At 51.4% G+C, this 22554-nt stretch overlaps 1 protein-coding gene across 3 annotated transcripts in view; it reads left to right on the forward strand.

The window, feature by feature from the left end:
• The window catches only part of STK11 (serine/threonine kinase 11), a 34721-nt gene extending 12216 nt beyond the window's left edge, over positions 1–22505 (forward strand). The window contains exons 6-10 of one of the 3 annotated variants that reach the window (XM_042893513.1): positions 450–577; positions 8306–8363; positions 15053–15246; positions 20593–20826; positions 21944–22505. In XM_042893513.1, coding sequence (XP_042749447.1) covers positions 450–577; positions 8306–8363; positions 15053–15246; positions 20593–20801 — 589 coding nt within the window. In that variant the 3' untranslated portion in view covers positions 20802–20826; positions 21944–22505. The other 2 variants (XM_042893514.1, XM_042893515.1) reach the window with 2 other exon arrangements.
• The last annotated feature ends 49 nt before the right edge of the window (positions 22506–22554 follow it).

The following is a 22554-nucleotide window of genomic DNA, read 5'->3' on the forward strand; positions in this document are numbered from 1 at the left end:
GTGCAGTCTGTTGTCACCGTTGCTCTTGTGCATGGAGTTGGGGGGGCTGGGGAGGGCTTGTGCAGCTTGGCCCATCCTTGGGATGTGTGCATGTTCCCTGAAGTGCCTGCAGTTCTGAATAAAGTCATCTCCTCTCTCAGTGAGTCTCTGCCAGCCGTTTCTCAGAATCTGAGATACGCAGCTGCTGTAATAATAGAAACCACAAAGTGCTTGTATCTCTAGTATTTATTTTTAAAAGTTTCTTCCATCCCAGCCTGTCTTTGTGGTATTGACTCATGTGAATGAGGAGGCTGTGATATAGAAAGGCAAAGTTAGAAGAAGCATTCCAAATACTGCCAGATATTCATCTCTTAGTTTGTCTTGCCTCCTTTTGGTTTATGCTATCGCATGAGAGCTGAGCACCTGTTCTGTGTGCTTCATCTCACGCAGCTTCTCCTTCTGCCTTACAGATACAACATTACAACGGGTCTCTACCCCTTTGAAGGGGATAATATATATAAGTTATTTGAAAACATCGGGAAAGGTGACTTCACAATTCCAGAGGATTGTGGTCCTCCACTCTCAGACTTGTTGAGAGGTGAGTCTCCCAGGTGGCTCAGAGTGAACGGGTAAAATGTAGAGGTGCAGCACATGCTCTGCTCATAAAGGCTGGGGAGTTTTGTTCTGAGTATCCTGTGATGGTATAGGATCCTATGAGAAAGGGAGGCAGGCTAATTTATTTGGGGGTAAGACAAAGATCCGGAGTACTGGTGTTCTCCTGAGCTGCACTGAACCCTTGGTGGACTGTACTTTATAAGGTTGGTTCTCATGTGGATTCTTGTGCTCTAAGCAGCTTTTAAATCTGAAGACAGAGCTCACGAGGTTAAATTTAAAATGACAGGTGAGGACTCTTGATTAAATTCCTTGCCCAGGCATTCTGTATTGTGAAATAATGAGTACTCAGGTTCTGCTGTCCTTCCTCATCAGCCTCTGCTCTAAAGTGCTTTAATCCCAGTTGTCTTCTCCCTTCCCCTGGAATTTCAGTTGCAGATATTGGAGCAAAGGTGGCTGGAAGCTGTGGTAGAGACAGGAATAGCACCTTTTGGGTAGGAGGAGAGGATTGGCTGGTTGTGGGCTCTTCTCCCAGTCACTGGTTGTGTAGCAGCAGGTGGGACATGGGAGATCCTGGTCAGAATTCCTGCTGCCTCCCCAGAGGAATATAGGTGCAGTATGCTCCCCATTCCTCAGCACAGGTTTACTCACTTCCCTTCATCTTCAGCCATTCAAGAAGGGTCTGGCTTCAAATATGAAATGAAGCTGTGTCGTTTCACATGGTGTTTTTTTTTGTGTTTGTTTCATTCTTGCAAGCAGTTGGGGATGAGTGTGGGTGAGTGGCTGTGGGGTGCTGAGGAAGCTGAGTCAGCTTCGCTTCCTGCTGTCCGCAGTGTCATCAGGTCAGCTCCTGATATGGGTGTTCATTGCTAAACCTGTCTGCTGTAACTGTACTGAGGACAGCACAGTGCTGCTGCAGTTTGTGGCTTGCCATAAGAGTTTCAGAGCACTCACAGCCTTTATTTACCCTACAAATGGTTGGCTTCTCTACCTCTGCAGTGCGGAATCCCTGTGAGCCTCCTTGTTTGAGGCTGATTTAGCTCCTCTGGTCCTATACTGGTGATGAAATAAGTAATCTGCACGTGTTTCAAAGCATTGAGTGGCCTGAGCAGCTTTTGGAAACTGTTGCATCAAGTGTAGCTACAGATATGGCTACAACTGAAGGCCCAGCACTTCTGGCTGCTGTGCTCCGTGCCCCAGGCAGCAGTGTCCCAGTCTACATGTGGTGTTTGCTTTGAGAATGCTGGCTGAAAGCACAGCAGCTCTTTATGAGCTCAGGATTTGTCCAAATGGAGTAAATCCAAAGGTTCATCTAGCCTGGTAGCAGTCTTATGAAGCATCCAGCAGAAACAGATGAAGTTTGTGGTAAGCCTCACTGTTGCACTTAGCATCATCCCCAGAGGAAGGGTGGTTGTGTTTTCTTTTCTTGTCCTCAGCATATTGATAGTTTCAAAGCTTTATGCTCCATTAGCAGAATAACTCCTTTTTGTTGCTTTTCCATCCCCTGGATGAGACTCAGTCAGACTCTCTGACTTTTCCTTCTGCCTCACTTTAAACAAGGAGCCTTGCAGCCGGTGCTGCTGTCCAAGATGTGCCTGAGTCACTTCTTCCATCCAGCTGCTGTCTGCCTTTGGGTGCTGCAGGGATGCATGCTGAGTGCACCTGATAGCAGAGGAGCTCGCTTGAGGCACATGGCCATCTGTCTCTACCAATTTGGCTCTTCCAGAACAGTAGGAAATAAGATTCCTTTTGCTGTCCTCCCTCCAGTCCACCTCAGAACATTCTCCCACTCCTCTTATTGTATGCATTTGCACAGTGAAGCTGACAAAAGCTGTTATTCTTGCCTGGTGTAATACGTTTTCCTCTGCGATTGTAGAATGGCTTGGATTGGAAGGGACCTCAAGGATCATCATGTTCCAGCCCCACTGCCACAGGCAGGGTTGCTGACTGCTAGCTCAAGTACTGCTCATGGCCCCATCCAGTCTGGCCTTGAGCACCTCAAGGGATGGGAGGCATCCACTGCCTCTCTGGGCAGCTGTTCCCAGCATCTTGCCCTCCCCTCAGTGAAAAACTTCCCCTGGCACGTAATCTAAACCTTCCCTCTTTTAATTTAAGGTCATTCTCCCTTGTCTTTTCACTGTCTACCCATGTAAAAAGTTGATTTCCCTTCTGATTACCTGCCTCTGTGTCCAGGTAGGTGACATCAGGTGCCCTTCCTTTGTCCACCGATGCCATCACTCCATCACAGGAAGCCACCAGATGGGTCAGGCACGACCTTCCCTTGGTGAAGCTGTGCTGCCTGGCTCAAATCACCACCCCATCTGACGTGTGCCTTAACACATCCTTCAGGAGGGTCTGTTCCACGATCTTCTCAGGCCCAGAGATGAGGCTCAACGCCCTGGAGTTCTCTGGGTCCTCCTTCCTCCTTTTCTTGTAAATGGGAGTGATGTTTCCCTTTTCCCAGTCTGTGGGGACTTCATCTGACAGCCACAACTTTTCCAGTACGATGGAGGGCGGCTCAGCAACTGCATCAACCAGCTCCCAAAAGAGCCTGATGGCACTGAGCACCAGGGCTGAGCCTTGCAGGGGTGATGCTGCATAGCTGTGGTGGCAGAACTGGAGTGCTTCATTTGGTTCATGCTTTTCCTCCAGAACATCTGCATTTCCTGGTAGGTGCCATGGAATCGTAGGCTGCAGATCAGGCATCAGAGGCAGGCTGATGCTTTCATATAGCAGCACAGACACCCTGAGCTCAGCTCTGTCTTACAGTAGATTCTGTTTTGCCTTTGTGTTGTTTCTAAACAACTTCTAGAGCACTCTGCAGTGCTGCAAGCATTCATCCTGTCCTTAATGTGAGGAGAATTCAGTGTGCTGCAAAGTGCTTGTTTGCTCTCTGGCTATAAGAGTTACGTTGACCTTTGTGGCAGTTTGCCCATGAAGCAAGTGCTTGAATTTACTTCTTAAGGCTTTCTGTCCTTTAGTTGACCACTTTTGAAGCAGTGTTTTAACTTTTTTTCCCTTGCTTTGTTCCAATTTGCAGAAAAAGCAGAATTTAGGGGACCTAAAACTTGAGTGGTATTTGACTTGTGGCAGCGTACTTCAACCAACCAGTTGGGATGCTGCCCCTCTTCTTGTCCCATAATCAGAAACAAAGCTTTAGCTGTGCTCTTTGCTGGTGGGAAAGGGCTTGGTACTGTTCTGCCTTCTGTGTCTGCAGTCAGGAAGCATCTGCAAATAGCCTTGAGGTCCTTCTGTCTGCATCTGCATGTGACTTACTGGCTCCTGTCCACTTCACTTCTGAGCAAGAAAAATGCAGAGGGTGAGCTTTTCTCCTCTTCTAATGGACTCTGTGCTTTCTCTGAAGTTTTGAGACTGCACTCCCTGCATTAAACACCTGGGTTTATGTCCAGGCTCTGCTGCAAGCTGGTTTTGTGACTGGAGATGAGTTGGGTGGCTTCTCAGCGTTCTGTTTTCTTACTTCTGTACAACTGCTGTGACCTTAACTGTCAGGGATGCGTTTCTGATGGCAATGGGATGCTTTAATGCAGTAGTAACAGGGAATCCCCTGAGCTGGGCCTGTAACCATCCAGCACAAAGTGTCCTGCATTTTTCAAGGCTCCTCTGCAGAGGAGTTTCTGGTCAGGACACCTGGTTGTGCTTGAGGAGGATGAAGGAGAGGAGAAAAATCCATCTCACTTCACAGATGTTCTGCTTTGTATCGATGGCTTAAAGTGGTTGCCGAGTTAAAGACTGAAGTAAAGCCCAGGTTGAATTTGATAAACTCGAGCTGTTGGATTTCTTCCTGCCTCTGAATGAACGTGCTTCAGGTTGTGCTGCCTGCTTTGTAAGCAGCCGTTCCTCACCATGTAACACCATGCTTGCTCAGGATCATTCCAACACCTCAGCTGCCGTCTGTGACAAGGAGCTCAAACAGGACTGTGGTCCCTGTGTTCACGTTGCCCCTTGGCAGAATTTGAAAGGGGTTTGAGACCCCTGTCTCTGTCACAGGCTGTCACAAGCGTGGCATCCCACGTATGGGCACAGTGGGTCCTGCTGGAATCCCATGGGCTGGAGGTCCGAAAGCCAGGCATCTTCCCACAGATTCTCCCCACTGCAGCCTCTCTTCTCCACTCGCAGATCATCTGCATGGAGATCTTTACCGTAAATGGTAGAGAGTGCGTGTGGTTGCTGTGGGCAGGCGCTCGTGATGCTCTGCCTGGTGAGCAGTACGTGATGTTTTGTCGTGATGAAATCGCAGGACTTCGGCCGCAGGCCTGCTGCAAGTGAGTCACAGCTGAGCACATCAATGTACGTTTTTGATGATTGGATGCTGTCTTTTCTTCCTGACGCTGCCCCAACTACAGTCTTTTTCCTTAAAGGAAGCTTTCTTGTTGCTCATTTACCTTATTTGTGCCTTTTTAATTGATTGTAAGATAACAGTGCAGCTCTACGCCAGAGCAGTTTGTGACTGGTGCTATCAGACCCCTGTTAATAACTTACCCTGGAACCTTACCCTGTTTGCACCGCTTCCATCTGATCAGTGCCTTACATTTCTCTTAGCCTTGTTGTTCTTTAGCATTTGAAAGAATGCACAATTTTTTCCTCCAACTGCAAGCTGCTTGCAAGGCTGTTCCAGCTCCTGCAGAGCAATGCACAAACTAATCACCAGAGCCTTGGGGCAGTACCACTGCATGGGATGCTTCTAGGAAGAACTTGTAGCTGTATCTGCTGCAGTGTGCAGGATTTTATCCCAGGCTTGAGAAACTGGCTTCCAAAAACACCTTTCTGAAATATGGTCTGAAGAGTCAGTGCAGAGGAGCAGTCCTGACCTGGTTGTGTTGATAAGGTAACCTTACCAGGACCAGCTCCGGTGTCTCCTAGACAAATGAACAGAAACCCTTGGAAGCTCAGCTGTGAAGTTACTGTCAAATTACCAATGATTTTACCGATAGGCCATTTAGTTTAAAAGGAGTTGTTTGTTTTTCTTCTGAACCACTTTCTGCTCACTTTACAAGGGAAGAAAGAAATTGCAAAACAAAGAGGGAGAATCTCACCTGGATGTGAGAACTCCTTTACTGGTTGAGTGCTGGGGGGGCAGTGGGGCTGACATCCTTGGAGGAAGAAACTAGAAGCCTGACTGGACTCAGTCCTGGGTGATGTGCTCAGGGGAGCCTGCTGTGAGCAGGAGGCTGCAGCGTTGGGATCCCTGGGGTCCCTTCCAGCCTTTCTTTACCTGGGACTGGGGGAGTTTCTGAAGTGTGGTTGAACGAATGATGGCTTAGCTGAGGAAACAAGTTGGCATTAGCCCTATGGAACAACACTGCTGTTGTATTGTCGTCGTTGCAGCACTTTGCAGGCTAGCAAGATTCAGGATCAGCTCAAATGTCCCTTCCCTGCCTCTCGCTCTTACCTTAAGCCCATCCCAAGACATTTCTGGTGGTGGTCCTTACAGCAGACACAACTGAGCCCCTCAGCTTCTGGCACTGTCACCACCCACCTCCTGCCACGTGCTCCCACTTCTGGTCCGGTTGCAGCCTTGTCTGCTTGTTTACAAGGCTTTGTTCTGCTTGAGAAAATACCCAGCGTAGGGAAGTGCTCTCAAGGCTGAGGGTTCTTGAGCAAGGAGCATTGCTGTCAGCTCAGCCGTGTGACGCAGCCCTGTGGTGGGTTTTGTGGTCTCAGCAAGGCAAGAGTGCATTTCTGCTAAGTTCTGTTTAAAGCCTTGAATGCTGAAGGCTCTGCTGCCTCGAGTTCAGGTGACCAGATGCTTGTGGTGCACCCAGCAAGTTTTCCCATGGTTGCTTGTTCTTAACTTCCATCACAGTGATACAGCGTGGATCAATAGCGATGCCATCTGCTTGAAGCTATTCCTGCTGTCATCAGCACTGATAAATCTTCTCAGATTGCTGTGGGAAACAGCATTTTGGTTTCTGAGGGGAAAACAACATCAGTCCTTTCACACTGTACCTTTTCTTGCTATATGCTCTAGTCTTGAACATCTCTTAGGCTAGCAGACATGGCAGTGGGCTGGTTCCCCAGCTATGACTCTTCTCAAATCCCTTTGGTTTGGTGTGGTGCAGTGGACCAGGCTTTCACAAGGTGTTTTCCCAACCCTTTCCTGTCATCTCCAGAAGTGGCTGCTCCAAGAGCATCGTGTGAGGAACCTGCTGTCAGGTTTGGAGTCGAGACTCAGCTCAGTGCTTTTAGGAGCAGGGGGTGGACTTCTGCATCCTTGTTGGGCATGTGGGGATACAGGCTAAAACTGAACTGAAGGAAGCTCTTGATCTGCTGGGGGAAAAGAAAAATCTCATTGTAAGGAAGAAAAAATGTCTATCAAAAGCTTGTTTCCTTAAGCATGCACTTGTTTGGGGTGTTCAAGCCTTGCAAAAGAGGAGGTACTCACAGTGCCTTCCTGTTTTTGGTTTTGTTCTGCTTGTTTTGTGCTATTACAGTCGTCCCTGGGCCGTTGCTGTTAGTGATATGTGATGCAGACTGATCTGATGAGGAAGGTGTTGCTGATCAGCTCTGATCACACACTGATTTCTCTCTCCTAATACCTTTGTTCAGCAGCGCTGCAGAATCTCACCTGCAAGGCCCTCGCAGCTTCTTATTTAAATGGCAGTTTCTCATTCCAGCCCTCTGTTCCCAAATGCTCATCTGAAGGCACCTCCTGTCCCTGTGTGTCCACTGTGTCCTTACAGCAGCCCTCCCCAGTCGGTTGTCCCATCCTCTTTCTCTCCTGTTGAGAGATCTGTTCTGCTCCTGGTTTCCATTCCCCTCAGCTCCCTGCAGTGTTCTCTCCCCTCTTCCCAAAGCCCTTCTGCTGGTGCTTCAAGAACAGCGAGAGGCTTTTATCCAGCAGATGCAAAGCTGCTTGCAATGCATAGCAGTGAGAGTTTGACGCCCATTAGATGAATATTTTCTTGGAAGCTCGGTTGGAGGGATTTTGGGTTCTGCTGGATGATGCTCGTTAGGTCCCACTGAACAGCCTCTGAAAAATACAGCAGAATTTCCTGTCACTTCTGAGGAGTTGTGAAGCTTTTTTGAGATTGTGGAGCAGAGCGGGCATCTCATAGTCTGCTTTGTAAGGAATCACCTCCTTCTTTTCCAGGGAGGATCCAGATAAGCTATTTTCTCCACATTCCCCTCTCCTATTTTCTCCCCATTCCCTTCTCCTCACCCTAATCCCAGCAACAGGTGCCAGAAATCAAGACTGGCTCAGGCAGAAGGATGGATGGTGGGATGGGCAGCAGGATGGTTTGTGTCAGTTCTCCCCAGCTGTTCTTCCAGATCAGAATATCACTGAGTTTTGGGGATGCTGAGCAGGTCGATGTTTCGTGCCTGAGGCCTGGGCTCTTCCACAGAGAAAGTTCAATAGCGTTACCTGTGAAATGCAAAGTCTTGCAGTTCCTTGCCTGGAGACACGTTTGGGCCTGTGATCTGGGGCTGCACCAGTCTGTCCCTGCAGGGTGAAGGAGGGAAAGGTCGTATCCACCTCGCAGGTGGATCAGGAGTCAGCGCTGGGGTTGGGGTTTGTGCTGAGCTCTCTGGGGCTGATGCAAGAAATGCTTCTGCAGGTAAAAGTGCCCAAAGCTGCCAGGAGGGCCAGGCACAGGGGCAGGGGGGTGGGAGGGAAGGGCAGCACTTTATGCTTCTCGTCTTCAGCTTGGCTCAGAGCCTCTGTGATCACACCTGGACTTTTTCTCCTTTTCAGGGATGCTTGAATACGACCCAGCCAAGAGATTTTCAATACAGCAGATAAGGCAGCACAAGTGAGTGTTCAGCTTCTTCCTATTAGTCATTCTCTTTCTGCTTCTTATGCTAATGTACCTATGCTATTGCTCTCAACTCATTTTTCCTTTTGACAGCAGACACATGGAAGTCACTAGATAACCTTCCTCCAGCTCTGCTGGAGCTCTGGCAACATCCACTTGGCTTTTTTTCCCCCTCCTATTAGAGCATCCGGTTAGAGCATTTGAATTGCTAACCAGTAAATAATGAATATGTTGAAAATATGTTCCTAGTGCGACTGGTTCTTGATAATTAAGGGTTCTGGGTAATTTGTTTCAGAAGCCAGCTAGCACTGATGGAGCAGGGGTTCCCTGAAGCTGGTTTCAGTAATATGTTGGTTTTCTGGACAGCCTGGTGACAGAAATATCCCTTCATATTTGCTCCATATGGAATCAGTATGTTCCAGGACAATGGGATGTTTTTTTTCCTCTTTCTCTTTAATGTCATCCTCCTCCTTCCCCCAAATCCTCTGCTTTATCCTTGCCTTTGTCTGGGGGGGAGGACAGGGGGGGAGAGGTCGTTATCTGAGGGTTTTTTTTCCCCTTTTTTAAAGGATCTGTTTGAACACGCTGCCTCTGAGCAGAGATTTCCTGGGCGGATAAAAGTACAAGAACAAAAAAGCATCATAAGGATGCTTCAGTGCGGAGGCTGCATTAGCTTATCTCCTGTTTGAATAGGAAGTGCTTCTGAGGACATGCAGAGCTGCCTGCTGGACCGCAGATGCTCAGCAGAGGTCCTGCCTACAAGCTTGCCCAGAAAGCTTCTGGGAGCCTTGTAAAAACAAGGCTCTGATCCTGTAAGGCAGTGGGCCTGCTTTGTGCTGCCTGCAGGCAGGAAAAGCACTATTTTTGGTTTTTTCTGTTTGTTTCTCTGAGGGAAAAAAAAAGAAGTGGCAGTGGGTAACAGTGTGCTGTCAGATGAGGATCCCTGGTAGATGTTATGGCATGGGAGATGTCTGCAGGAGCTGCAGAACAGAAGCAGACAGGCTTGAATTGCACTGGTGTTCTGCAGAGGAGCAGCTGCAATTGCCCCTGCAAAGATCAAAGGGGCTGGGGAGGGCAGAGCTCATGTAGCTGCCTGGGTAATTAATTAAGCAGTCAGGCAGAGTCTTCTAATCGTCTCCAGGTGCTGTGCATTGGTTGTTTCACTGGGTCTGGGAGATGACAGGAGCAGGCATTTGCTTTTCAGGAGTGCCCTGCCCCATGTACATGCTTCCCAGTAAAACAGTGGGTTACAAAAGACACTGCTTGGGGCTGGCCTCCTCAATGCTGCACAGCACTTAAAAACTGCTCACCACTCTATATAGAGATGGTCTTGGAAACAATAGCTCTTGCTGTTAGTGACAGTCCTCCCATCTTCCTCTGAGGGCTAGAGAGCTTCAAGCTAGACAGCAAAGCACTGCATCCCTTTGTGGTGCTTTGTAATGGAATAGTTCTGCTCATTGCAGTGATGTTGAGTGGTGAGCAGCTGCCACGAGCTCCAAGTGATGCCTTGTCAGTGAGCACAGCGAGGGAGCAGGCAGGAATTAACTCTGTGGAGCAGATCAGCAGGTATGTCAGTGAAAACATTGAAATGCCATTTGTTCCTTAGCAGTGCTGTGGGTGCAGGTGTTGCACTGAGCTGCCCCTAAGCTTGGGCCAGTGTAGGTGGCTCTCATGTGTTACTGCCTGCCGGGATTTGAGCTACTTACCCAGCTCCTTATGTACCTGGTTTTAGCAGGGAGTTTTTGCATCAGCTCTGAAGCCAAGAGGTTTCTCTAGAGGCCCTGCCTGGAGGTAAGAAGCAGGAGGAAGTAGAGCGTGCTCACGGCATGGGGGGCAGCAGCATCTCCGTGCTGTGTGGGCACAGCCTGCCTTCTAATTGGGCACAGCTGCTCCTGGTGAGCCTTTAATCTCATAGCACCAATAGAGACTGAAGAGAGACTGTACCTGTGAACACAGGAGCATTTCCAAGGTTCAGTCTCTTATTGGTTTTCTGTGAGCTTAGCCAGTGCTTCTTAACAGGCTTTTCTCCCCTGTTAGTAATTGCCTCCTTCTTCCTGCTGTGGCATCCTAATAATTACATCACTCACAGCAGAGCCTGCAGCCCTGGGCTTCCGATGTGGCTGCCCATCTCCTTTTTGTGGGGCAGCACTGTGTTAAAGAATCCGGCTCGGTTCTCTCCTTTTTATTATTTTTTCTTTAAATAGAAGCAAGCTTTGCCCTTAGCTCGAGCAGCCCCTGCTTTATTTAAAACCAAACAAAGCAATTGGAAGGACAGCAGGTAGTCATTCAGGTACTGTCAGAGGGTTTGGGGAAAGCATTTTGGTAGAAAGTGCCTTGATGGCTAGAACTTGTAGACATCTGGTTGAGGTGGAGTGGAGTGATGCTCAATGATTTTGGGTTTCTACACCCTCTTGTCCCTTTTGAGCTGCACGAGTGGCCAAGCTGCTCCTTCTGTACAGTGATGCCTCTCTTCTGGTGCAGCACTGAGGGCACGAGGCTTTCTCAGTGGATGTGGGGAATGCTGAGCAGGAGTTGAGTGCTGCTTGGTGAAGCGCTGTAGCTGCTGGAGGCAGCTTGATGGGGCAAAGCAGTCAGTTCCTCCCTTTGTTCTCAGAGCTATTCTGAATGCTTTTCCCTTGCAGTGGCAGCCCTATCTGAAGAATTCTGTAGGAAGGATCTGCCCAGTGTTGCATCTGCCAGCTGCCTTCCTCCTCTCCTCACTTCTGCAGCTGAATTCTCACATCAAATTCATGTTTCAGCATTTTCCTGTTAGCTCGGTCCTGCTGAATTACTTCTCTCAGCCCATTTCTCGATGGTTTGAAAAGCATTTCAAAGCAATGCATGCAGCACTGGCCCAGGATTTGTAAACTGCAATGAATTAAAACTCTCCCAGCCTGTCATCCAAGTTTCTGAACCACCAGAAGCTGACCCCTGAATAACAATGAATGAGCCTTGAAACCTGCTTTTCCCAGAAGGATCTGGGGAGGATGATGCTCAATGAAAACTGACACTTTTAGTTCACCTCCATGACTGCTGTGTACTCCTGGGTGGGGGTGTGGAGCAGTGAGGATGTGCTGCTGAGAGCCAGGGAGCAGCAGCCCTCTCCCTGCAGATCATCCATGGTCTCCTCTCTGCCTCGTGCTTTTGCTGAAGGGCTTAATGCTTGTACACTGCAGTTTGTAACTAATTCACTGACCCTGCTGCAGCACTTAAAGTGATGAAGTGGATGCAGAATTCTACCTCTGTCCCCTGTTTCCAAGGCAACCATCTTGCCTTCCTTCTCCAGAAGTGTCACACGTAATTTGTTCAGTCATAGATACGTTTGCAAGAGTTTATAGCAAGGCAGGGGAGGCACCTCCAACTCTCATTAGCGGCGCTGCTTGCTGACATGCAGTGCTGCTCCCAACTCTGGGATCACCTCAGAGGTTGGGAACACGGTGCTGCTGGGCTGTGCTGCATACCTGTGCACTGCAGCCCTGGGGAACCCCCTCTGTCTCTCTGGGTTCCTTCCCAGATGCTGAGTTTGCTCCTTGGCTTCTGTGCCTGACTTGGAGGGGTTTCCCTTAACGTGTGTGCATGTACTGCTGGACCCTTCCACCCCTTTGCTGTGGTGCCATGCAGGGATCTCTCTGTGTGTTGGTGATGTGAGCTCTCTTCCTTTCCTTTCCTGCACAGGCACCTGGCTCTGTCTCGCTTCCCTGTGGCAGGCACATGGGAGGGAGGGAGGCTTTGGTTCTTCTGCCCACGTTTTGCAGCTCAGTTTCGTAATGCGGCTGTCTGCTGCGTGAAAGGAAAGCGAGTCTCCGTCTGTGCACAGAACACCTCTCTCCGTAGGAGTCTGAACTGTGACCTTTGGGTCTTACATCAGTGAGGGGAGAGCTGCTTCTCTTACCTGTTTGGTTTTTGTTTGTTTGTTTTCTAATGCAACTGACCTGAGGAGCGGAGCACCTCTTTCTGCCCCAGGAGTTGGAGCAGTGGCTGCAGGGGCCGTGCTGTGTGCCTGCTGAGCAGGGCAGGCGTGCACTTGGCTGCTTCTTGTGGTGACTGTGACCTTTCTGTAAGCTTGGAGCCTTCAGGCAGCACCATGGGAGGTGGCAAAGCTTTCATAGCTGCTCCTCGCTGGCAGGACAGCGATCTGCAGCCCAACATCTGCTTGCAGAGAAGGCTCTCCATATCCAAAACAAGCAAACTGAAATATTTGTGGCCTAGAATGGGAAGTGAATTAGCTGTAAGTATTCAGAGGAGGCAGCTGTGCTTACTGGTTCTTATTTTAACCTTGCTTATACCAGAACTTGAGAAGAGCAGTGTGATGACTTCTGATACAAAATCCGAGCTGGGAGGCTGCAGAGCAGACAGACTCAATAAGCACTGGTTGACCCAGATCCTTTTTTTCATTCAGCCTTGACCCTTGTTATCTTAGCTCCCTGTAGATCATAGCAGCTCTGTCTGGACCCTGCTTCTTGTCTGGCAGGTTCACAATTAATGCTGTGCTGCTGTCCAGAGCACATGCTTTGCAGGCATTCTTAACAAGCTTGCAAAGCTTGAGAGGTGATCTCTGCTGCTGCTCCCTTTGCTCAGTTTTAAGGCCTGGGAGCGGCTAAAACAGCCTCATGGGCTGCAAGGAGCCTGAAAGAGGATGCTGTGTGCAGGCAGTGCTTCTGAGATCTGCAGGAACTTATTTTCCTCTAACTGATCAAACAGCAGCCTGCTGTAACACTGGGTAAGCTGCTGTGTGCACTGGTGCAATTGACTCAGAAATCACTAGTAAAATTGTTTGGGAATAAGTGAAATAGACACTGTCAGCAGTGCTCAGACCCAGGCTGTGATCTTGTGTTGGTGAAGGCAGTGAGGCAGTGCTCAGTTCCATCCTCAGCACCGATGGGGATGGAGCTGCTCTGTGGCTCATCCAGTCAGCAGCACCTTGAGCAGGAGCAGGGCGTTTGGGGGAGCCTGTGGTCCTCAGCAAATCTTCGCTAATTACATTTAGTGCTGGTGTAGAGAGCAGCATCTCTGTCCCTGCTGGAAAATTGCTTGCCAGGAAATGCTCTGCTACTCCATAAAGAATTGCTCCAGGCTCCTTCCAAGAGGACTTTGATTTTCTTAGAACTTCAATGAATTGCTCTGCTCACTCTATAGCCTCATTACCATGTATGCATATGCAAGTATTTGAAATCACCTCCCAGAGGATGGGATCATTATGACTGGAGTACAGTGATTCAGGTTTCAGCTGTTAATAAAAACCTATTTTTACTCTCCTGGTAAGCAGGACAGAAGGAAAGAAAGAGGCAGAGCGAGTGTTTTTCTTTTGCTGCATTTCAGCTGCTGGAGATTTGTAGGCTTTCTCCCTTTAAAATATTCCTTTCTTTGGCAGTCATTCTGATCCCATTTCTCCAGTATATTCCATTCTCTTCGGGTCCCTGGCATTTAGTTTGGTTCCCTTTAGCTCCAGTGCCCCTGGCAGGAGCAGCTGATGGCTGTGCTGGGTCAGCCCAGGCGCTGTGCACTATCTTGGCAGTCGGTTCCTTGATGAAAGCAGTCTCCCAAGGAAAGGAAATCAAATGATCAAATTAGGAGCACTGTGTGCCACGCACATCGCTGAGGAAGCCAGCCACAGCATTTGCTAAAGCCATTGGCCCAAATCTAGTTATGCTGGTCCTGTTGGCTTCCTGAACTTTCCTTTGCTCTTGTAATGCTGCCCTGTGCACCAGAGGTCGAACTTAACACGTTCTGTCACCTTCCCAAAAGATGCTGCTTTCACCAGGCTGCAGCTGTTGGAGTGCTGGTGGATCCTTGCCAGTGCCTGACTGGGATGTGCTGACCTCCCAGGGTCATTCCTCCATGCAGGCTGAGCAGGGAAGGGCCAGATGTGGTTCTGTGCATGACAGCAACGTGCTCAGTGCCAAACCACAACAGATTTCCTGTTGGAACTTCACCTACTGAAGGTAGGGGCTGCCTCACTCTCTGGTACTGCAGAAGGCAAGGTGCTGCCTCCCTCCACAACTCCATCTTATTGCAGAGGAATGCTGGAGGGTCCCAGCTGAGAAGCAGGGCTTTGAGCTAAGGTCCATCCCTCCTCCCAGTCCCGGTGGTTATGCTTTCATTCATCTCCTAACTCCTTCCTTTTGCTGAGTGACTTGATTAGAATGCCACTTTTGCAGGAGGTGAACAGTGATGTGTTTAGCTCTCTCTGCTTTTTGAGGGCTGTTTGCAGTTGATTCCAAGGCAGCACACTTTGGTGGCCTACAGTAGGAAATAAGAGCAGGGGAGGGGGAAAAAAAATGCTTTCCAGGCTACCTCCTGCTGTGGAAGAGTCTGAGCATCCCTTTGTGCAGATAAGTGATGTCCACATAATATTTAGCAAGATGAGCACAAGAGTGCAGTTGACAGGCTGAGTTTCTTTTCTTATTGTGCCAGTGCTCAAATGACATCCAGACCACAGTGCTGGGGGAGGGGGTTGATATCAGTGCCCACCAGGAAACCAGGCTGTGTTCAGAAGGTAGTTCTGACTGTGAGAGCTGTGGAAGTGTTCTGCCTGCAGTGGCATGGCGTTGCCTTGGAAGTTCTCCTTAACTTCAGCAGCTCTGAATGGGGGTGGGATGGGATCATCCCATGGTGCTGAGGATTTCTTGCTGCCTTCAGAAGAGTGAAGCTGTCCTGATGGAAATTTTGCTCTTGGACTCTTGCAGTTGGTTTCGTAAGAAACACGCTCAGGCAGAGACTCTGGTGCCCATACCTCCTAGCCCAGAAACAAAGGACAAGTGGAGAAGTATGACGGCGGTGCCTTATCTGGAAGATCTGCATGGCTACAATGAGGACGAAGATGATGACTTGTATGACATTGAAGATGATATCATCTACACTCAGGACTTCACAGTACCAGGTAGGAGGGAATGATGCTGGAATGAGAAGGACAGAGGTGACTCTTTGTCCATTCAGAGTGTTTTAGGAAAGGCCTTGGGGTCTGAACGCATCCTCCCAGCAGAGGAAGAGAGCATTGATTATTAAGTGATGTGAGTGACTCACAGCCAGCGAGCCGTGATGCTCTGGATGCTTTGGTCCTTTATTTGATCAGCCAGGATGTCCCTTCCTGTGTGCTGCCCATCTGCTGATTTCCTTCCTTCATCCAGTAATAGCTTGCTCCTGCTGAACTGTTGTTCAAGCACACTTAATTCTCTTGGTTGGCTTTGCTAGGCTCGCTGAGTTATTTTGGAGCACAGCCCTGAAATGACTCAGTGTTCCGAATAGATGGCACATCTGGGAGACAAGGGTGCTTGTAGCCTTGTGCTGAGCCTTTTTCTGCTCTAGTCTTGGTAACTCAGTGTCCGAATTGCCCCTTTCTCTATGGGGGGCTTCCTGTTGTGTTAAGGTAAGCCAACCAAGTAAGAGGAGGGGAGTGTGGATCCAGCCATGTGGTTTTTGCAGTGGTGGTGACTGAGCTGTGATTCTTTCTCTGCCCCCTCTGCACTTGTGAGCAGCAGACTGAAAGCATTTCCGTGCTACCACTGCAGGCAAAGCCTGCTTGGCTTTACAGCTCTCCAGCAGCAGTGCTGATTCACTTCATGACGGCGTGACAGGAGTTAGCTGGCTGAGCTTTCCATGTCACAGGGAAAGCCCTGGTTTCTGTAGCTTAAGGCTAACCACGCTGCTTTGGTTTCTTCCTTAATGACAGCTCAGTTGGCTTCTCTCAGTGCAATCAAAGTCTGATTTTACCTGTGCAGGATTCTCATACCTGAAGGCCCTGCTTTTTCTCTTCATTTTCTGGTGAGGTGAAAACTTCTTGAGGCCTGAGCACAGAAGAATAAAGCATTAGGCCTTGAATAGCAATAAACCTCATTGTGCCCGGAACTCCTTTGAGAATACCCAAAATTTCTTTGAGAGAACCCCCATTGCCCCTCCTGGCAGAGCTTTCTGAGGGGAGAGGAGCTGAAACAGCTCAGCTTCCAGCCAGGCTCGCTTTGTTGGGTGTCTCCCCTGGATGCCAGCCCCAGCAGGGCTCTGCTCAGCTGTGCAGACACACGGGTACGGATGTGGGTCGTAGGTGGAGCCTCCTGAGATGAAGGGAGCCACATCAAAGTGAAGCAGATCTGTTTCCAAGTGCTGATTCACTGGTGACAACTGGGTAATTTATGACCTTTTCTAATTGAGATGATGTCCTGCTGCCAGCTGGGTGACCTGCAGAGCTCTGTCCTTTGCTCTGTTACATCCCACAGACTTTTCTACTAGAGTGTGACCAGAGATGGACCTTCCCTCTTAGCCTATGGGGGCTTCATGGAAGGAGGCATCCTTTTAATGGTAGGCTCTCAGAAGTGTGCACTTGGTTGCTAGGGCCTTGTAAGTACAGAATAGGACTTGCCAGGTGCCTCTGTTGTCAGAGGTGACCCACTTCCTTCTGCAAGGGCTCCTGCCAGCAACAGCCCATGTGCAAGTGCTCAAGGTGTGAAAAAATGCCTGGGCTTGAAAAAGCCATAACCAGTATCACTCAAAGCCCCATTTTATATTTTAAACTTGACATTTTCCACCTCTTGAAGCTGCTTCAGAAAGGAAAAGAGGTACAGTTGGTCCATCTGCCCATAACCTCCCTTGGAGGGCCAGGCTTGCTGCTCATCTGTTGCAGCTCGCAGCCGAAGCCAGAAGCCCACAGGATAGTGTTACTGCTTTGGCATCAGCATAGAGAAATGAGCTCATGCCTGTCTCTAACAGTGCCCTGTTGCTTCCCTGTGCATTCCCAGCTGCAGAGGAGGAAGCTGAGGCAGGGCGTAGAGGAGAGAGCGGAGCGCTGGGAAGCCGTGACGAGCTGTGTGCAGGAGGAAGCTGTGCTCCCATTGGAAAAAGGCACGGAAGAGGAGTGAAGGTTAGCCTAGGGCCCAGAGCACTGCCCTCTCGGGCTTCCAGTGGCCTGAGCTAATGGCTGGTGCCTTTAACCAAAGGCTGGCTGAGAAGGAAAGCTCTACCTGACCTACATTAAAGGCGGTTACTCTGCCTGTGCACCCCAGGCTGCTCCTGCTGAGCTGCCCCACAGAATCCTGCCTCTTCTCACTCTAGCTGAAGTGTTTGGTTTCTCTTCGACTCCTGCAGTGCTGAGCAGTTTGTGTTGCTGCTTGGTTTGTATTCTTCTTGGTGATTAAAAAGTGGAAACTCAGGAAGACTTGCACAATTAGTGATTGTATGTCCTGCAGGCTCAGGGCAGATGTGAGCGTTCTGGTTGCTGCTGAGTGTCTCTGCCTCACAGCCCTGCAGCTGGGCATTGCACGTTGTTGTTGATGTGCCACATCCCTGCTGCTCCTCCTGCTCAGGGAGCTGGGGCTGTGCACCATGCAGCAATGCCTGCTGTGCAGGAGCCTGGTGCCCATGATGTTCCCCTGCTTGGGAGCTTCTGACAGTGGGAGATCACCTCTGGAACTGTCACATCAGCTGTTACATGCTCCTCATGCAGACAGCGCCATTTAAACCCAAATAAGGGCTGTCACATCAGAAGATGACAGGCAAATTACTGGAAGATGTCTGAAGTTCTCTATGGAGCTTGTGCTGTTTCAGAGGGGGTAGAAGAGCTGAAGCTCAGTAGTGGCCCCATAGACCAGTACTTCCCATATTATACAGTGGCTGGGTGGGCTGAATGCTGTTTTATGTCACTCAGCTGCAGCATGGTGATGAATGTCAGCCTTCCAGTTATTTCAAGAGCTATTTTGCAGTGGGATGCAGTGAAAGAAAGCATCTTCCACCAGCCCATCTCCAGGCCCTCATCCAGCACTTTCATGTTCCGCTCCCGTAGCGATCATGGGCTGAGCTGGGTGCTCCCTGACAGGGGTTCCTGGGGGACAGCAAACCCTGCAGTCTGGCTGCAGCCCCAGGGATCCCTGTGTGGCAGGAGGAGGGTTTCTCTGGGCTGTGTGCTGCCGTGCTGCTCTCTGAGCAGCTGTCACACGGGGTCTTTGGCAGTGTGAACACGTGTGGATTCGTGTTCCCAAACCACGGGTAGCATTTAAGCACAGGGTGCAGTCTTCTCCTGCAGACAAGTCACCTAAGGCTGCTTGCAGGGCCGCTTAGCAGCTTTATATTAAAGAGATCTTGGCCAAAACATCACAAAAGGATCACAGGGCTGGTGTAGGCTGCCTGTGGGAGCAGTGGGGTGAGGAGGAGCCCAGCAGGAGCTTTGTGCAGCAGGGGCAGCTGGCACAGAGGATACCTTGTCACTAGTTTTCCCCAAGGCTTCTCCCAGGATCCTTTGACGTTGCTCAGCTCTATCCCAGTGTCACATTTCTAACAGTGATGCTGTATTGAAGTAAAAATAAAGAAGCCAACCCCCTTGTAAGTGACGGGTGAGTTCAGTTTTCTGCTGGGCAGGCAGCGCAGGAGCGTGCCTGACTCACAGGAGTGGGTGTTCAGGTGGGGAAGGGAAGAGAAAACCTCATTAAATCTTAGTTGAGAGGAAGAAGGGGCTCTGCGAACGTGCCATTATTCTTAAAGGGCTCTTTAAAGATTTATGCAGCTCTGCAGAGCCTTAAACAGGACGTGCCCCTGGTTCAATCGGTGTTAAACATCTCAGCAGAGGGGAGAGCAGCACGTGCCTCCCTGCAGAGCTGCTTGCCGGGGCTGGGAGCATCTCGCTGCTGCGGTGCTGGGTTTGTGTTCGGGTGCTCTGCTTTGCTCTGCTTTGCTTTGCTTTGCTCTGCTCCCCTCGTGGCAGCCGTGTGGGGGTCTGAGCTTTGTGTCCCCTCCCACAGCAGTGGCTCAGAGGCTGCAAAACAAACCCTGGTGTCGGGGAGGTGCATTTCTCACCGCGCACAGCTGACAGACGCCGTGATTCAAAAGATCTCCACGGGTTTTTTGTTTTGGAACCTTTCCTGTGCCTGAATGAACGGGATGGAGCCATTAAGAGCCGTGAGAGGCAGCAGGGATGCGCGTGCTCACCACCTCTCAGCCCTCCCCTCTCTCTTATTTTTAGCCCTGGGCTGATGCTGGTCGGTAGGATGTGGCTGCTCGCGCACGCAGCGCTGGCCACGGCTTCCGCGGGGGCAGGCAGTTGCCAAGATTTCATCCTATGCTGAATTGTTATTTTCATTAATTTGAACGTCAGCAACTGTCAGCAGTGAAGGAGGTAAAATTAGCCTGCAGCTCGTCCTCCCTCCTCAGCATCCATAACGGCCCCCTGGGATTGTTCTTTTCGCTGGGAGGAGGGGATAGGCGCACAAAAGAGAAATGAGCTGTTGGGATGTTTTTCCCCCCCCCTCCTCCCCAGTCAGAAATGTTCATTGCTTTGGTCAGAGCAACCCGGCCAAGGGAAGGGAAGGATAAGTGCTCAGCTGTGCTCTGAGGGTGGGTGCTGAGGTCTCTGCTGCGGCACCCAGCCCCCAGCTGGCACTGTGGGGCTGTGCCAGCACTGCTTCTTGTGGGTGCTGGGCTGGGCCTTTGGATCCCTGCAGCTTTTTGGGGTTGAGGTAAGTGCTGAACGTGACTCTGAACCAAGAGACCAGACACGATGTCCCCTCGTGTTTGTGAATGACTTCCAGCCATGGAGGAGGAGGAGGACGTGCTGTGGGAGGACCCCCAACCCGTCCCAGTGCCCCCTCTGCCCCATGCCGTGGGGTGAGAGCTGGTGCGTGGTGCTGATGCTGCGCTCGGCCTTGGAGGAGAAAGGATGGAGCATCCTCTAAAGAAAATTATACATAATCATCTTACAGCTCTCGCTTCCACTCAAACCTCTGAGTCATAACTGAAGGGCCCTGGAGCGTGACGTTCCTGGTGGAAGGAAATTGCCGTGGCTGGATCTGGTGTGGGGGAGCAGGGGGACCTGAGGAGCCCTTCCTTCATCCCCATGGAGCTGCAGTGCAATGGGAGCGCGGCGGTGCCCCTCCTGCCCTGGTCAGAGACCCCCCCCCCCCCGAGTCAGTCCCCAGGTACAGGGATGTGACTGGAGCCCACATCAGCTGCGAGGCACTGGGACACCTCTCTTGGGGGCCCTGTGCCCCCGGTGCTGAGTCACTGCACTGAGCTGAGCGGATGGAGAGGGCTGCTCTGGGGCCAGCGGAGCAAACCGACCCCATCCATTGCAGGGCACACAGCTGTGCCCCGGTCCCTGCAGCGGGATAACGCCCTTCTTCGGCTGGAGCAGCGTGAAACTGCGCACCCTTTGCCTTCAGTTTCCTTCTCCTCTGTCCCGAGTGTCGGAGAGCAGAGGCGCTCCAGCCGGGCAGGCGCTGCCACGGCCTCACGCTGCGTTCCCTTGCAGGACAGGTGCCTGAGGAGGAGGCGGGGCAGAACGGGCAGAGCCGCGGCCGGGGGCTGCCCAAGGCCGTCTGCATGAACGGGACGGAGCCGGGGCAGCTGAGCACCAAATCCAAGGCGGAGCGTCGGGCCAGCGCCTCCTCCAACCCCTCGCGCAAGGCCTGCTCTGCCAGCAGCAAGATCCGCAAGCTCTCCACGTGCAAGCAGCAGTGAGCCGGGAGCGCCGCGCTCTGCACAGGTACGGCTCGGGGCCGAGGGCTCGGGGGGGCAAAGCCCCTCCGTGCTGCCAGCATCTCTGCTTGGTGCTCTGCAGTGTGGGGAGGTGCAGACACCCCCCCCCCGGCCAAAGGGGGGCCCCTGCGGTGCTCCTGCACGTGGCTCTGCTCTGTCCTCCCCCCCCCCCCCCCGTGCTGCTGTAGGACCCCCTTCCCCTGTGCCCCGTTGTGGCTGTGCCAAGGCACCCCCTCCCCTGGCACCGGGACCCCCATTCTCCACCTCTCTGCTCCCAGCGTTGCCACCCTCCTGCAGGCAGGGAGCAAAGCTGTGGTGTGTGGAGGCTGCAGCAGAGCACTGGGCCTCTCCAGGGGAGGCTGCGGGGGTCTCCCCTGCTCCTGGGGCAGCTGCAGGACTGTGGTGGCCACGGCTGTGCCCAGACCCCCCCACACATTTTTCTCTGATGCTCAGGGATGCTGAGCTCCCTCCGCTCCCCCCTCATTCTTCCGGCTCCCTCCTCAGCTCCATCCCTTCCTTCCCACCCCTCATTCATAAATGAGGCAGCGATGAGTCAATGCTCAGTGCTCATCCACCCCCGGCCTCACGCTCGCTCTCGTCACCGGCGCTCCGTGGGGCTGAGGCTGTGTTATCTGCTTGGATCACGACCAGCTTTGTGGTGTGAAAAAAAGCCAGAAATAAAAGCCCATTCCTCCCCCCTGCAGCTGTCAGACCCGCACTCGGCTTTAATCTTTAATTCATGGATAGGAGTGAGTCACCTGTGTGGGGAGGCACTGTGCTGCCAGCGGATGGATGCCTCTGCTCAGGGCTCCCCGGGGAGCTGCTGCTCTGCTGCCCCACAGCTGCTGGCTGCCCCCCGGCTGCTCACTGCCCTTGGCTCGGGGCTCAGCCCTCTGCTTGGGGGGTCCCAGCGTGGCCAAGGCCCCTGTTTATGTGTGGTGAGGGCTGCCAGGCCAGAGGCTGCCTGCTTCCAACGCTGCCCTCCATTCAGTTCCATCAAACCTCCGAGATCAGAAAGCAGCTGTGGCTCCTGGCTTTGAAGGAGCTCCGCGGGCTGCGTTTTCCCTTCGGGTTCTGCAGGCTGTGCCGGGCCATCCTGACTCCTCTCTTCCATTCTCCTGCAGTGTCCCAGCGTCCTCCCCCCGCTCAGCGTCTCCTGGGGGCAGCCTGTGCTCACCGAGGACCCCCACCAAGGAACCCTCCCTGCCCCCCCCCCCCCGGCCCCTCACTATGGACAGTGCCCGGAGCCCAGCGCTGCGGGGAGCCCCCACAGCCCACCTGGGATGGAGGACCCCGATCTGGGGGGGGGGAATCCGCCTTCCTTCCTCCCCGTCACTCTTTGCCAATCAAGACACTGATTCTCTTTTTAATTTCACGATGGAAGGGTGGGATGAGCGGGGCTGGGGGGTTTTCCCCCCCCCTTGCCCTGGCTGCGTAGAAGTCGTGCAAAGCCATTGCCGTGCACTTTATGTTTTAGACTACTGTTATATATTATATATTTTCCTCTCTTTTTGTTTTGTTTTGTTTATATTTGCGGTATATTTAGAGATTCCTACACATCGTGATGTGTTTAAAATAAACCAGATGAGGAAAACAACAACAACAACAAAACCAACAAAAACCAACCCAGGTATTACAACAAAGCAAAACTCTATTAAACCTGCATGCTGTAAAGGGCTCGGAAAAGGGAATTGGGTGCATTCAGCGTCTCTTTTTTTGGGGTTTTTTTTTTTTT

The sequence above is a fragment of the Lagopus leucura genome, unplaced genomic scaffold, assembly GCF_019238085.1.
Source record: "Lagopus leucura isolate 7727_CA_CO unplaced genomic scaffold, USGS_WTPT01 145-19_obj-0_obj, whole genome shotgun sequence".
NCBI classification, from domain to species: Eukaryota; Metazoa; Chordata; class Aves; order Galliformes; family Phasianidae; genus Lagopus; species Lagopus leucura.